General features: G+C 44.6%; 1 protein-coding gene across 2 annotated transcripts in view; it reads left to right on the forward strand.

The window, feature by feature from the left end:
* The window catches only part of ythdc1 (YTH domain containing 1), a 35,954-nt gene extending 20,364 nt beyond the window's left edge, over window positions 1-15,590 (forward strand). Inside the window, exons 10-15 of one of the 2 annotated variants that reach the window (XM_024381446.2) lie at window positions 1,669-1,748; window positions 2,629-2,665; window positions 12,516-12,558; window positions 13,736-13,801; window positions 14,386-14,544; window positions 14,652-15,590. In XM_024381446.2, the coding sequence (XP_024237214.1) occupies window positions 1,669-1,748; window positions 2,629-2,665; window positions 12,516-12,558; window positions 13,736-13,801; window positions 14,386-14,544; window positions 14,652-14,867 (601 nt within the window). In that variant the 3' untranslated portion in view covers window positions 14,868-15,590. The remainder of the gene's footprint in view (window positions 1-1,668; window positions 1,749-2,628; window positions 2,666-12,515; window positions 12,559-13,735; window positions 13,802-14,385; window positions 14,545-14,651) is intronic. The other variant, XM_024381447.2, reaches the window with a different exon arrangement.
* Window positions 15,591-16,984: the final 1,394 nt, after the last annotated feature.

Below are 16,984 nucleotides of genomic sequence, written 5' to 3' on the forward strand. Positions count from 1 at the left end.
CTCAATGGACTGAGAATAACACCACAAGGAAGGGATGTTCTAAGCCAAAGGGGGCCGTCACCTTTTTGGTTTTATAAAATGGCCGATGTGAAGTTCGTCCCCTGGTCTTTTCGATTGCAATGGACTGCATCAATCACCCTTATCAATCACCCCCTTTGCCCTCCCCAGCCCGGCCCCATCCGTGTAATGTCTTTGTGGCTGTAGACCCTAAACCGTAAGATGGACTGTCTATATGAACTTTTGATATCTTAATATATGTCAACGGTAACAGGTCACAAAACTACAAGAAAGCGGTATGTTACAATTTTAACCGGCTCTTTCTTCATTTTCCTGTAGACAGTCATTATCCCAGCTGTAAAAACAAACAAAACAACATTTTAGTATCTGGTTGATTTTTGAATTGAACATGGAAAGTTGTGTTGTGGAGTAATGATCATTCACTTAGTGCTAACGTGGTTATTGATGGCTAGTCAGAAGCTGTTAGAATAGAACTCTAGCTCCTTATTGGAGACAAGTGATACCTCAAACTATCCCCAAACAGGTAACTAGGGTGTACTTCCAATAGTTACAGTACTGTAAACATCCTGTTTTAGCTACAGAATGAGTTGAACTATCATAGGACCGATCTGAACAAAAAAAACTTACTGGTCAATTCACTGTTTTAATGGAACTGTCCACAACCAGTAAGATATCATTCAGAATATAATGGTTGATTCAGTCAGATATCATTCAGAATATAATGGTTGATTCAGTCAGATATCATTCAGAATATAATGGTTTATTCAGTCAGATATCATTCAGAATATAATGGTTTATTCAGTCAGATATCATTCAGAATATAATGGTTGATGCAATCAGATATCATTCAGAATATAATGGTTGATGCAGTCAGATATCATTCAGAATATAATGGTTGATGCAGTCAGATATCATTCAGAATATAATGGTTGATGCAGTCAGATATCATTCAGAATATAATGGTTGATGCAGTCAGATATCATTCAGAATATAATGGTTGATGCAGTCAGATATCATTCAGAATATAATGGTTGATGCAGTCAGATATCATTCAGAATATAATGGTTGATGCAGTCAGATATCATTCAGAATATAATGGTTGATGCAGTCAGATATCATTCAGAATATAATGGTTGATGCAGTCAGATATCATTCAGAATATAATGGTTGATGCAGTCAGATATCATTCAGAATATAATGGTTGATGCAGTCAGATATCATTCAGAATATAATGGTTGATGCAGTCAGATATCATTCAGAATATAATGGTTGATTGATGCAGTCTGCTCATTATAACTGTCTCTACATGTTTAGTGTTTTTTAAAAAATAAGTATTTGGGAATACTGTCAAGATTCAATGAAATGCATCCTGAATTTTGGTCATGAATTAAGTTTCCCCCTTTATGGAGGTGGATGAGATCAGAAGAGACAGAATGGTGATATGGCTTAAATCAATTTGTTTCTCAATCTGTCAATGGGTGTTTTTTTTGTGTTTTTTACTAGTTCATGTAAATGTTTTGGTGTATAGATGTATACATATGCTTTTCAGATGATACTAGATGTTTTACACAGTTCTATTATGACTTAGGGCAACTAGGATGCTGTGCTGTATCGTGGTGCTTGTCTCAATTGTTTACCTAATTCATGTAGGCGTCGGCCCGAGGAATATGACATTCACAACAGGAAACGCCCAAGGATTGACTATCCAGCCGAGTTCCCACAGAGACCAGGTTACTATTACTGCCATATGTATTGGTCCAGCATGGACATGTATCCCAGATGGTCCCCTATTCCCTATATAGTGCACTACTTTAGACCAGGGTCCTATGGGGCCCCCTATTCCCTATATAGTGCACTACTTTAGACCAGGGTCCAAATGGCTCTGGTCAAAAGCAGTGTGTGTATATATATATTTTTTAATTGTATTTGTTATTTATTTAAGGAACTTGGCCATTTGGGCACACAACTAGTAATTGTATTGGTACCGGTCAATGTCAGTTATAAGAACGAGCTGGACCAACAGGAACGTCGGCCGTGTGCAGTAGATCTCCTGCTGGGTGTCGACGAACGATTGTGATCAAACATGAAGACACGTCTGGAAATGAACAGAAAATGACGGCCATTGTGGTCAGAGGTGACAGTACGGCCACCCGCTGTGCACCGCTGACGTTTGTGTTGGTCTGTCTTGTCCTTTTACTGGTATCTGAACGATAAGAATGTACTCATGAAACATGCTTGAGTTTACCAGTAAAGCTCATTTTGAAATCCATATCGACAACAAATGGAACAGAGTTGAAGCCAGATCCAGATGACCGATGTTTAGCCTAGCTGACTTATTACTGTTACAACTATCAGTTTACTGTAGTGGCAAGAGGTTAGATTTAATGTCCCAATTTTCTGTGTGATATTTACCACTTTGGATGTTATGAATCAGAGTAGGAGGTTGTAAGTATTGATTTTTACTTTTCTTATTGACTACCGATGTAGCAGTATTAGGACAAAACGTGTTGAAATGGTCAACTTGTGTGTCTGTAAACACAGATGTTCCACAGGGACATGAACGAACATGATTTGCCAGTCGGAGTAAATCAGCTTTCTCTCTTTACACAGGCTTTATGCCAGTTCCACGTAACCCACCAGTTGACCGGTAAGTACCTGACATAACCCCCAGGCTCTAGTGTAGATTGATGACAGCTTCAGTTAGCTTCGCATTCCAGCTCTGGCTTCATCTGCACTACGACGGTGGATATTACTCGTCTGCCTGCCGCTAACTAGCAGGCTTGTAACTGCGTGTGCTTGTCGGTCGTGGTTAGTCGAACGTCAAACTCTTCCATTGAGACCATGCTGAAACATCAATCCACGGGCAAGTCAGTGACACGTTTTCATTTGTGTCGAAAACACAATGAAAATGTATCTTGCAAATTAGAAGTGCCGTCTTTATCCTATTACTTAGCATCAGTGCCGTCTTTATCCTTTTACTTAGCATCAATGCCGTCTTTATCCTTTTACTTAGCATTAATGCCGTCTTTATCCTTTTACTTAGCATCAATGCCGTCTTTATCCTATTACTTAGCATCAATGCCGTCTTTATCCTATTACTTAGCATCAATGCCGTCTTTATCCTATTACTTAGCATCAATGCCGTCTTTATCCTTTTACTTAGCATCAATGCCGTCTTTATCCTTTTACTTAGCATCAATGCCGTCTTTATCCTTTTACTTAGCATCAATGCTGTCTTTATCCTTTTACTTAGCATCAATGCCGTCTTTCCTTTTACTTAGCATCAATGCCGTCTTTATCCTTTTACTTAGCATCAATGCCGTCTATCCTTTTACTTAGCGTCAATGCCGTCTTTATCCTTTTACTTAGCATCAATGCCGTCTTTATCCTTTTACTTAGCGTCAATTACCGTCTTTATCCTTTTACTTAGCGTCAATGCCGTTTTATCCTTTTACTTAGCATTTGTCAATGCCGTTACTATCCTTTTAAATCTTAAAGTTTAATGCCGTCTTTATCCTTTTTACTTAGCGTCAATGCCGTCTTTATCCTTTTACTTAGCATCAATGCCGTCTTTATCCTTAGCCCCTTGACATTCAAGAATAGCCGTATTTATCCTTAGCATGACAAAACTGCCGCCCTTTTATCCTTAGCGTCAATGCCGATTGGGCTTTATCCTTAGCGAACAATGCCGTCTTTATCCTTAGCGCACAATGCCGCCTTTATCCTTAGCGCATCAATGCCGTCTTTATCCTTAGCGTCAATGCCGTCAACACAGAGTGGAATAAACAAATTAACAAGTCAATAACACAGTAGAAAACAAAGGGAGTTATCCTTAGCGTCAATGCCGAAAAGTAAATTTATCCTTAGCGTCAATGCCGCTCTTTATCCTTAGCGCTCAATGCCGATCTTTATCCTTAGCTCAGTGCCGTCTTTATCCTTAGCGTCAGTGCCGTGTTGGCTTTATCCTTAGCGTCAGTGCCGTCTTTATCCTTAGCCAGTGAACAGTGCCGTCTTTATCCTTAGCGACCTGGAGCAGTGCCGTCTTTAGCCTTAGCGCATACAGTGCCGTGGTGGGTTTAGCCTTAGCAAAACGGATCAGTGCCGTTTGCTTTAGCCTTTTGTAGATGACAGCGTCAGTGCCGTCTTTAGCCTTAGCTTTGTCAGTGCCGTCTTTAGCCTTAGCGTCTGGAGTGCCGTCTTTAGCCTTAGCGTCAGTGCCGTCTTTAGCCTTAGCGGTTGAAGTGCCGGTTTTAGCCTTAGCGAGGCCACAGTGCCGTTTTAGCCTTAGCGATAGCAGTGCCGTCTTTAGCCTTAGCGTCAGTGCCGTCTTTAGCCTTAGCGTCAGTGCCGTCTTTAGCCTTAGCCAGGCAAGGCAGTCAGTGCCGTCTTTAGCCTTTTACTTCGGACAGGACATGCCCTCCGATTTGACACACTGAACTCTGTCTGCAAAGTGGTGGTGAACAGTGCCGTCTTTAGCCTTTTACTTAGCGTCCGGGTTGGCTAGGTTACTTTCTAAATTGTAATCATTAAAGTAACTTTTGAATTACTATCCCCTTACGAGACATTTGTCGTTTTCTAATACATGTTACCAACTGAACGACTTCTCTTGCAGGATAAATCAATGTTAAAGTTTAAATAGCTGGCCAGATATGGATGTTAGTTTGTGGGTTGGTTACGTAGGCTTCATCTAACCCATCACTTTCTACTACATTATAATAATATGATTAAATTACATCTTTACATTAAAAACCAGTCATTCCTATACATGTTATACCCCTTGACATTCAAGAATAGGACTTGGAAATATAGAAGTATAGATTAGAAAAATTGTTTTACCTGAGCATGACCCCAAAACTAAGGATGTATTAGCCAGCCCTACTCTGTTTATGATTTAATTGTCACGGAGGACTGATTGGGCTCATTGATTCATTGAAGTTGAACAGTAAACGCTGTGCCCATGGAATGGCTTTGAGCACTATTGAAAAGTGCCATTTACATGTGATAAATGAATGTCATATGCTGCATTTGCTATAGGGCATAGTTACCTTTTTAGTTGGTGACACTTTGATATCTTGATAATATGCAGCTGTTTAAAGGGAAAATCCACAAGATGAAACGATAACAAAAGATGCCCCCGTCTCTGTTTTGGGATGGGCCTGGAGAAATGTAACCCCTCTCAGATGAATAGACATCTACAATGTTTACCGACATTGGATAAAAAAAAAAAACAAGCTTATATTTTGCGTTCTGATCGAGTGTAACAGCTGAACGAAGCTCATGAGACATTTACAAGTTATATTCAAGAATCAATGGAGATGTAAAGTAGCAGTCAAAGGTTTGGACACACCTACTCATTCAAGGGTTTTTCTTTTCTTTTTTCTATTTTCTACATTGTAGAAGTAACTATGAAGTAACACACAGAACCAAAAAAGTGATAAACAAATCAAAATATATATATATATATATTTTTATAAGAGATTCTTCAAAGTAGCCATCCTTTGCCTTGATGATAGCTTTGCATACTCTTAGCATTCTCTCAACCAGCTTCATGAGGTTGTCACCTGGAATGTATTTCAATTAACAGGTGTGCCTTAAGTGAATTTGTGAATTTCTTACCTTCGGGCTCCAGAGTGGCTCAGTGCTAGAGGCGTCCCTACAGACCCTGGTTCGATTCCAGGTTGTATTGCAACCGGCCGTGATTGGGAGTCCCGTAGGGCGGCGCACAATTGGCCCATCGTCGTTGGGGTTTGGCCGGGGTAGGCGTCATTGGAAATAAGAATTTGTTCTTAACTGACTTGCCTAGTTAAATAAATGTATTAATTAAAGATGTGTTCGAGCCCATCAGTTGTGTTGTGACATGGTAGGGGTGGAAAATTTCAAGAACTTTGAACATTTCTTCTAGTGCGGTCACAAAAACCATCAAGCGCTATGATGAAACTGGCTCTCAGGAGGACCTCCACAGGAAAGGAAGACCCAGAGGTACCTCTGCTGCGGAGGATAGGTTCAATAGAGTTACCAGCCCACTTTGTGATTTATTTAGAATTCAAGGTACACTTAACCAGCATGCCTACCACAGCATTCTGCAGCGATACGCCATCCCATCTAGTTTGTGCTTATTGGGACTATGAATTGTTTTTCAAAAGGACATTGACCCAATACACACCTCCAGGCTGTGTAAGGGCTATTTGATCAAGATGGAGAGTGATGGAGTGCTGCATCAGAAGACCTGGCCTCCACAATCACCTGACCTCAACCCAATTGAGATGGTTTGAGATGAGTTGCACCGCAGAGTGAAGGAAAAGCAACCAAAAAGTGCTCAGCATATGTGGTACCTCCTTCAAGACTGTTGGAAAAGCATTCCCCATGAAGCTGGTTGAGAGAATGCCAAGCGTGTGCAAAGCTGTCAGGGCAAAGGGTGGCTACTTTGAAGAATCAAAAATATATTTTGATATAACTCTTCTTTTTTTGGTTACTACATGATTCCATATGTGTTATTTTGTAGTTTTGATGTCTTCACTTTTATTCTACAATGTAAAAAAATAAATAAATAAAAACCTTGGAATGTTTCTAAAAGTTGGTGTCCAAAAATGGATGTGCCACTACAGATCGACTTAAAGGGGCGTGTGTTCATTTGGCCATTTTTGTAAAAAAAATTATTAGCGTAAATTAGATTGAGCAATAAAAGCCAGACTTTTATTCCATAGGCTGTTTCGAGAGCGCATTTTTCATTGACTATCCACTGGTTTTAAAAACGATGATTGATAGGCACCTTAAACTCCTTGAATTCAACCATTTAATTAGGTTCAAATACAACATTTTAGATTTGTGAACAGCCATCCACAACAACCACAATTCGTTAGGCTGCTTTTTCATTTAGCTATTTGTGCCTATGTAGATATGTAGTGATATCCGAATACAGTACACGTATTCATACCGAACCTCTCGAAGCCTACCATTGACTATGTACGGTGCGCAACAGAGCTCTCTCTCATTCCCTCTCCCTCATTCCCCCTCTCTCTCTCATTCCCTCTCTCCTTTGTTCGCTCTCTCTCGCTCTCATTCCCTCATTCCTCCTCTCCCTCCTTCCCTTTCTCCCTCATTCCCTCTTTCTCTCTCTCTCATTCCCTCTCTCCCTCATTCCTTTTAAGAGCTTTATTGTCATGGGAAACATATGTTATGTGGGACACTAGCGTCCAACCTGGCCAACATCCAGTGAGATTGCAGAGCGCCAAATTCAAATACAGAAATACTCATTATAAAAAAAATCAGAAAAGAGACAACTATTTTACATAGTTTTAAAGATGAACTTCCTGTGAATCCAACCACGGTGTCAGATTTCAGAAATGCTTTACGGCGGAAGCATACCTTACAATTATTTGAGAACATAGCCCAGCAGACAAATCACTGTTCCTTTTGTTCGATAGTCTCTCTTTATATCCTAAAACCTCAGTTTTGTTTTCTTCAGTTTTCTTCAGTAATCCACAGGCTCAAACGCAGTCACAACAGGCAGACAAAAAAATCTAAATTGTATCCGTAAAGTTCATAGAAACATGTCAAACAATGTTTATATTCAATCCTCAGGTTGTTTTTAACCTAAATAATCGATAATATTTCAACCGGACAATAACGTTGTCAATATAAAAGGTAAACAAGAAAGGGGCGCTCTCGGTTGCGCGCATGAAAAGGCTCTGTGACAGGGTCTACTCATTCAGACTGATCTTACTCCCTCATTTTTCAGAATACAAGCCTGAAACCATTTCTAAAGACTGACATCTAGTGGAAGGCATAGGAACTGCAATATGAGTCCTAAGTCTATGGATCCTGTAATGGCATTGAATATACAACTAACAACAAAAATCCTACTTCTTGAATGGATTTTTCTCATTTTTTTTGCCTGCCAAATCAGTTCTGTTATACTCACAGACATTAATTTAACAGTTTTGGAAACTTTAGAGTTTTCTATCCAAATCTACTAATTAATTGCATATTCTATCTTCTGGGCCTGAGTAGAAGGCAGTTTAATTTGGGCATGCTTTTCATCCAAAATTCCAAATGCTGCCACCTACCCTAGAGAAGTTAAAGTATGTTTTTATGCTAGTGGTTATATTAATTTGGGATCTATAGCATCCCACAACTGTCCCAGACTATGTTTTGATTATTTAATTATTGCATAGAATAGGACAACTTTTTTTGTACTGTGGTTCTACCAATATCTTCAATATGCGCCTCGGAATTGGAAAAGGACGTGCACAGTTCGGTCCCCGGCGTGTCTGTATTCACTTGTTGAGAAAGACCAGATTACGTGATGGAGAGCCATGTGAGTGGTGCTTAGCAGCACTCGAGGAGAAGGGGATTATAATGATTATATTGTGGCCACTGGCCGCAGAAGGATTTTATTTAGGGGACATTACACAAAGGGGATGTCTCCGGGAAATTCAAGGCATTATCAAGGTCTTGTCAAATTGTGAGAGAGACTGATGAAGTGTGCGCCAAAAAACAAAGCAGAGCTCATGACTTTCATGCAACTTTTTTCAAATCATCGTTAAAGGCATCACGCAGCCTTGCAATGTATTAAACATCCAAACATAAACGGAAGTTCCATAAATAACTCTAAGCATTTAGGAGGACCTGTTAATTGGAACCTTATTTATTCAGCTATGTTCAATTGTTTTCTTAATGCTATATAATAATGCCACAGAATTCTAAGCAAATCTTGTCTGTTAAATGAACTAGTGTAGCCCACAGCCGTATGGCACAGCCAGATCAGGACCTAGCATAAGGGCAACTCTTGAGTACGCTATTCTGTTCTTCTGAAATAGACAACCTGTTCTTCGTTGTTTTTTTTAAATAGTGTTTTTTTTTTGTGACGGTGTAGGCTATATTACATGGATTTATTAGACTTTTTTTTTTATGTGGATGTTCCAAAGGTCTGCATCATTGGCAGTGTGTGGAAACCAGGAGATGCTAAATGTGTTTGTTAGTTAACGCTCAAATTTTTAAAAATGCATATGTATATAGGGAGAGGCTGCATGCTCATCCTGTGTTATTTTTTTAAATACCTTTTATTTACCTAGGCAAGTCAGTTAAGAACAAGTTCTTATTTACAATGACAGCCTGGGAACAGTGGGTTCACTGGTCTAGGAACAGTGGGTTCACTGGTCTAGGAACAGTGGGTTCACTGGTCTAGGAACAGTGGGTTCACTGGTCTAGGAACAGTGGGTTCACTGGTCTAGGAACAGTGGGTTCACTGGTCTAGGAACAGGGGTTCACTGGTCTAGGAACAGTGGGTTCACTGGTCTAGGAACAGTGGGTTCACTGGTCTAGGAACAGTGGGTTCACTGGTCTAGGAACAGTGGGTTCACTGGTCTAGGAACAGTGGGTTCACTGGTCTAGGAACAGTGGGTTCACTGGTCTAGGAACAGTGGGTTCACTGGTCTAGGAACAGTGGGTTCACTGGTCTAGGAACAGTGGGTTCACTGGTCTAGGAACAGTGGGTTCACTGGTCTAGGAACAGTGGGTTCACTGGTCTAGGAACAGTGGGTTAACTGCCTTGTTCAGGGGCAGAACGACAGATTTTTACCTGAGTCCAGGAGAGAGAACGTCTAGCCCCACGCCATGCTGTTGGGTCATTGATTGTGCAGGGCTGCTTTACAGAGCCTACAATTATAGTGAATTTGATTTTGAATAGCCTGGTAATAGTGCATTTTTATATGGCCTTTTTTTTTTTTCGCTCCGGAGTGTCTCTCCACTGTGTGTTTCCATCTCCTCCTCTCCTTCATTCCTTTCTCCAGAACACAGAGAGGGGCTGGCAACAGTTTAATTAAATGTTTTTGTTTGTTGTGAAAACATGTTACTGTCGATGTTCCCGATCAGATTTCATTTGGTTTCCCACATTAAATCACTGGGTAGCTGCAGGAACAAGGTTGGGAGAGACCATGGCATCCAGAGTTTGGGCGGGAATGTCGCCTAGGGAGAGGCTGCATGCTCATCCCGTGTGAAAGCAGAGTTTTGATGGTTGCCACAAGCAACAGGAGACTCCCGGCGGCTCCTCTAGTTACTCCGGCGGCTCCTCTAGTTACCCCGGCGGCTCCTCTAGTTACCCCGGCGGCTCCTCTCCGGCGGTTCCTCTAGTTACTCCGGCGTCTTCTCTATATACCGGAGTAACCTACCCAGCATGATTTTACAATGGAAAGCGGCCTCCATTCGTTTTTCCAGTGCATACGGATGACATCCTAAATCCCAACAAATTTGACATATTAGTGAAGACTAGATTACATTGAGTATCGTTTGATGGGTGAAAAGGTGATCACTTGAGGCACAAGCTTCTTTTTTTTTGCGACTTTTTCAAATAGCCGATTTAGTTGAATCCTGCAGCCCATTTATGTTTTGATTTCTAAGACATTCTGAGGTTTGTATCGTTCAAAACTAAAGTTGCCAAATAACTCTAAATCTAGTGTATAGGACCCGTTTCAAATTATCACTTTGACGCTCAACATAGCCACTTCATATGCGCACACATACTATAAAATAATGTTACGGGGACTTATGAGCATTTCAGCTAAATGAATACGCCTACAGCCTATGGCACGGAGCATAGCCAGATAACAGACTTTTTTTTTCTTAAAATGATAACTTTTCTTTAAACCCGCCTAAAATAATGGATTTATTGTGATGTTGTATAATAAATTGACTTTTTTTAAATGTAGATTTTTCAGAGATCTGCATCAGTGGCTATGTAGGCTATGCGTGGAAGCCAATAGATGCTAAATGTGTTGGTTAATTAATGGTAAATTACTGTGAGACCGGCAGTCATTTGCATGACAATAACCGGCTGACAAAATGTAATGACCGCCCTTGCCCTCCCCATCTCCACCAACCCTTCCCTGGCCCTCCCCATCTCCACCAACCCTTCCCTGGCCCTCCCCATCTCCACCAACCCTTCCCTGGCCCTCCCCATCTCCACCAACCCTTCCCCCTGGCCCTCCCCGTCTCCACCAACCCTTCCTCCTGGCCCTCCCCGTCTCTACCAACCCTTCCCCCTGGCCCTCCCCCTCTCCACCAACCCTTCCCCCTGGCCCTCCCCCTCTCCACCAACCCTTCCCCCTGGCCCTCCCCCTCTCCACCAACCCTTCCCCCTGGCCCTCCCCCTCTCCACCAACCCTTCCCCCTGGCCCTCCCCTCTCCACCAACCCTTCCCCCTGGCCCTCCCCCTCTCCACCAACCCTTCCCCCTGGCCCTACCTCTCTCCACCAACCCTTCCCCCTCTCCACCAACCCTTCCCCCCCCCTCTCCACCGACCCTTTCCCCCCGGCCCTCCCCCTTCCCCCCCGGCCCTCTCCACCAAACCTTTCCCCCGGCCCTCCCCCTCTCCACCGGCCCTTTCCCCCGGCCCTCCCCCTCTCCACCGGCCCTTTCCCCCCCTTTCCCTCCCCCCTCTCCACCGACCCTTTCCCCCCCCCGGCCCTCCTCCCCACCCTCTCCACCGACCCATTCCCCCCCCTCCACCGCCCTCCTCCTCTCCATCGACCCTTCCCCCCCCCACCGACCCCTTCCCTCCTCCTCCCACCGACCCATTCCCCCCCGGCCCTCCCCTCCCTCCACCGACCCTTTCCCCCGGCCCTCCCCCTCTCCACCGACCCTTTCCCCTCCCCCACCGACCTCTCCACCGACCCTTTCCCCCCCCCGCCCTCCCCCTCCACCGACCCTTTCCCCCCCACCGGCCCTCCCCCCCCTCTCCACCGACCCTTTCCCCCCCCGGCCCTCCCCCCCCCTCTCCACCGACCCTTCCTCCCCCCTCTCCACCGACCCCTTCCTCCCCCCCTCTCCACCGACCCCTTCCTCCCCCCCTCTCCACCGACCCCTTCCCCCCCCCTCTCCACCGACCCCTTCCTCCCCCTCTCCACCGACCCCTTCCTCCCCCCCCTCTCCACCGACCCTTCCTCCCCCTCTCCACCGACCCCTTCCTCCCCCCCCTCTCCACCGACCCTTCCTCCCCCCTCTCCACCGACCCTTCCTCCCCCTCTCCACCGACCCTTCCTCCCCCCCTCTCCACCGACCCTTCCTCCCCCCCCTCTCCACCGACCCTTCCTCCCCCCCTCTCCACCGACCCTTCCTCCCCCTCTCCACCGACCCCTTCCCCCCCCTCTCCACCCGACCCCTTCCTCCCCCCCTCTCCACCGACCCCTTCCCTCCACCGGCCCTCTCCACCGACCACCGACCCCTTCCTCTCCCCCTGGCCGACCCACCGACCCCTTCCCCCCTCCCTCCACCGACCCCTTCCTCCTCCCCCTCTCCACCCCGCCCTCCCCCCTTCCCCCGGCCCTCCCACCGACCCCTTCCCCCCCCTCTCCACCGACCGCTTCCACCGGCCCCCTCCCCCGACCTCTCCACCGACCCCTTCCCCCCCTCTCTCCACCGACCCCTTCCCCCCCCCTCTCCCCCTGACCCCTTCCTCCCCCTGGCCCAGACATTAACCAGTAGTAACTTCATTTCCCCAGGCGCTTCCCAACTGGAGTAAGAAGAGATGTGTTTCTCAATGGGGTGAGTTCAGTAAATATACACTACATCACCAAAGGTATGTGAACACCTACTTGTCAAACATCTCATTCCAAAATCATGGCCATTAATATGGACTTGGTCCTCCCTTTAGTCCTATAAAAGCCTCTACTCTTCTGGGAAGGTTTTCCACTAGATGTTGGAACGTTGCTGCTGGTACTTGCTTCCATTTCAGCCACGAGCATAAGGAAGGTCCGGTACTGATGTTGGGCGATTAGGCCTGGCTCACAGTCAGCGTTCCAATTCATCGCAAAGGTTGAGGTCAGGACTGTGCAGACCAGTCAAGTTCTTCCACACCGATCGACAAACCATTTGTGTATGGACCTTGCTTTGTGCACGGGGGAATTGTCATGCTGAAACAGGAAAGAACCTTCCCCAAACTGTTGCCACAAAGTTGGAAGCACAGAATCGCCTAGAATGTCATTGTATACTGTAGTGTTAAGATTTCCCTTCACTGGAACTAAGAGGCCCGAACCATGGAAAAACAGCCCCAGACTATTATTCCTCATCCACCAAACTTTACAGTTGGCACTATTCATAGGGGCAGGTAGCGTTCTCTTAGCATCCGCCAAACCCAGATTCGTCTGTCGGACTGCCAGATGGTGAAGCGTGATTCATCCCTCCAGAGAACGCGTTTCCACTAGTCCAGAATCCAATGGTGGTGAGCTTTACACCACTGATCTTAGGCTTGTGTGCTGCTGCTCGGCCATGGAAACCCATTTCTTGAAGCTCCTGATGAACAGCTCCCGGCAGTCTTGTTCTGTGAGCTTGTGTAGCCTACCACTTTGCGGCACAGCCGTTGTTGCTCCTAGACGTTTCCACTTCACAATAACAACACTTACAGTTGACCGGGGCAGCTAAAGCAGGGCAGAAATCTGACAAACTGACTTGTTGGAAAGGTGGCATCCTAATGCAGTGCCTCGTTGAAAGTCACTGAGCTTTTCTGTAAGGCCGTTCTACTGCCAATGTTTGTCTATGGAGATTGCATGGCAGTGTGCTCGATTTGATTCACCTGTCAGCAACGGGGGGTGGCTGAAATAGAATCCACTCATTTGAAGGGGTGTCCACATACTTTTGTGTGTGTGTGTGTAGTATATGATATTAACACACAGTTCATTTGATTCACTCCTATTGATATTATCGTGTGTTTTGTTATCCCCAGTCCTACAACGATTACATGAGAGAGTTCCACCACACCATTGGGCCGCCTCCTCCTTGGCAAGGAATGGTATGTTCTAGAAGTTTGGTTCATAGAGCTATAGAGTGCTCCAAGTAATATGGTTTAATATAGACATAAGACTAAAAGGCCTATTAATGCTACCTGAGAAATACCTGTCTGGTAGAAACGCGTTGCAGTACATCACCTGTTAATATGTTACCTGTCTGGCGGAAACGCGTTGCAGTACATCACCTGTTAATATGTTACCTGTCTGGTCGAAACGCGTTGCAGTACATCACCTGTTAATATGTTACCTGTCTGGTCGAAACGCGTTGCAGTACATCACCTGTTAATATGTTACACTGATCTGCTCCTGTCTGTATATTAGTCAATATTTTGGGTGAATCTCTGAAGTTTCTCATCATAGTCTCTATTGTTAATGGCTCATCTCTTCAGAAGACTTTATCTAATATTTGTTTGTTAAATTTACATGCAACTCATTTTACGTACATGGCTCTTCAATTTTTGTACCGTAGTTATATAGCAAGTACATTGTTTTTGTTATTCTTAATTGATCCTACCTGCCATTTTTAAGAGGTTTTCTTGCCACTGACTTCATTCATAGTGTCATTTAAAAACCATCTCCCCTGTAGGCACCGTACCCTGGGATGGAGCAGCCACCTCACCACCCGTTCTACCAGCACCATCCTCCACCTCCCCAGGCACATCCCCCGTACACTGGGCACCACCCTGTACCACATGACGCCCGCTTCAGGGAGAAGAGAGTTGTACGTTCCTTCAGCTCTACCCTGGTACAGCTCATTTCTGTCCTGGTTAAATGTGTAGTGCACTATAAATGGAATAGTGAGTCATTTGGGACGTAGTATAGCCTGAACACCATCTCTCTCTCCCTCTGAAGCATGACTATGACATGCGGGTGGATGACTTCCTGAGACGGACCCAGGCCGTGGTGACAGGTCGCCGCAGCCGCCCCAGAGAACGAGACCGGCAGAGGGAGCGAGAACGGCCCCGGGATGCCCGCCGGGACCGCGACAGAGACCGTGGACGCGAACGTGACCGAGAGAGAGACCGGATCAGAGACAGGGAGAAGGAGAGGGGGCGCTACAGGAGATAATCAGGGACTAAATCAAATCAAACGAAGTCCTGTGGTAGTTTCTCTGACTCTGTCATTTCTTTTCTCTTTTTTTTATTTTTTTAAGAATCTGAACTGTTCTGAGTGATTGTTCTGTTTTACATCGTGATGTGAAGTCGCCTCATGTCCATCATGCATGCAGTGTAACTGAACTAACTGGGGGGGGGTTCCAACCCCAAAATACACATTTTTAGTTCATCTTGTTTTGGAGGAGACGCGGTTAAGAGCATTTAACTATTTGGAGCTGGTTTTCGTCTCTTCTTCCTGTCCCCGACTTTCAGTGTTGAATGCCAGTCTTCTGCGTGTATATTTTAGGAAGCGATTGATCCCGAGACAGTTGTCCACTTGTCACATTTGTCTTTGTGCTGTTCATACTTGTACATGGTTCAGATGAAGATCTCTACTGAAATGGGTATAATTGTGTTGTACTGAATCTGACTGCCAGTGTTGTTGCGAGTCCCTCTTTTGCCTTTAAAAAAAAAAATGTCAAGCCATTTTTTTTCTTCTTTCTAGTGTTTTGACTGATCTGGAAGCAAAAAGCAATATTGTTATGATCGAGCCCGTTTCCTTTCGGAAGTTTAAACCAATCAGTGCTGTAAAGTTTAGAGAACCTGCAAGGTTTTGTCGGGGGCGGGGGAATAAGGTGTCGCTTTGTCTTGGATGACTGTTTTGTACAAAAAAAATAAAATACTATTGAGTGTTTTACTACTGTCGTCAGTTTGAGTAAAAGATGTTTGGATTGATTCACTTTACATTAAACAGGTTTTACCCTGGACTTTCTGCTGGTTTTAATCATAAGATCAACAATGGCACATCAGTCAGATTTAAATGTTTGGGAAAACTCTGGTGACATTTTAGGCCTTATGTTTGGGCTCCCGAGTGGCGCAGCGGTCTAAGGCACTGCCTCTGCATCACTAAGACACTGCATCTCAGTGCTAGAGGTGTCACTACAGACCCTGATTCGATCCCGGGCTATATCACAAACGGCTGTGATCGGGAGTCCCATAGGGTGGCGCACAATTTGGCCCACGGTTATCCGGGTTAGGGGAGGGTTTGGCTGGGGTAGGTCATCATTGTAAATTAATAATTTGTTCTTAACTGACTTGCCTAGTTAAATAAAGGTTCAATTAAAATGGAGAATAAACAAACGTACATTTGAAAAAGGTTCTATGTTCAATTAATTCTAAAAACAGTCTTTGGTCACATTTGTTTTGGGGGCGCCAGAGAAAGTTGACACAAACTTGTGACCGTTGTGAAGGAGGCAAGAATAACTAAGCACTTCCTGGTCACAGATTTTCAGAATAAGAGTCCCGTCCTGTAAACAGGGTTGGGGATTAACGATACCAGCCAACTATTGTAATCAAATGAGATCCTTTTGAACAACTAGATTACTACTTTGATTACTTTTGTTTTCTCGACTTTCAAAGTTTTACGTTTGTTTCTCGCCCGAGTGTTTCCCGGCCATAAATCCGAGATGATGACGCCAAATTATTTTGGGCTGTTAGTGCAAACTATGTCTTTCAATCATGCCACTTCTGTCTTCATCTAAAGATTATACGACAAACTTGAATAAATGCTTGGCGGTAAGGAGGACACGGCCGACACGCAAATATCAGATTGTGGTTGTAAATGGCTGTTCACCAATGTACAGGTGTGTTTTTTAAATATTTTTTTTTACCTTTATTTAACTAGGAAAGTCAGTTAAGAACAAATTCTTATTTTCAATGATGGCCTAGGAACAGTGGGTTAACTGCCTGTTCAGGGGCAGAACGACAGATGTGTACCTTGTCAGCTCGGGGGTTTGAACTTGCAACCTTCCGGTTACTAGTCCAACGCTCTAACCACTAGGCTACGCTGGTTTCTGGCTATTTCAGCCACACCCGTTGCTGACCGGTGTATAAAATCGAGAACACAGCCATACATTTTCCATAGACAAACACTGGCAGTAGAATGGCCCGTACTGAAGAGCTTAGTGACTTTCAACGTGGCACCGTCATAGGATGCCACCTTTCCAACAGTCAAATGTCTGCCCTGCTAGAGCTTCCCCGGTCAATGGTCGTGGCTGTTCTTGTGAAGTGGAAACGTCAAGGAGCAACAGC

This window comes from Oncorhynchus tshawytscha, linkage group LG20 (genome assembly GCF_018296145.1).
Source record: "Oncorhynchus tshawytscha isolate Ot180627B linkage group LG20, Otsh_v2.0, whole genome shotgun sequence".
NCBI classification, from domain to species: domain Eukaryota; kingdom Metazoa; phylum Chordata; class Actinopteri; order Salmoniformes; family Salmonidae; genus Oncorhynchus; species Oncorhynchus tshawytscha.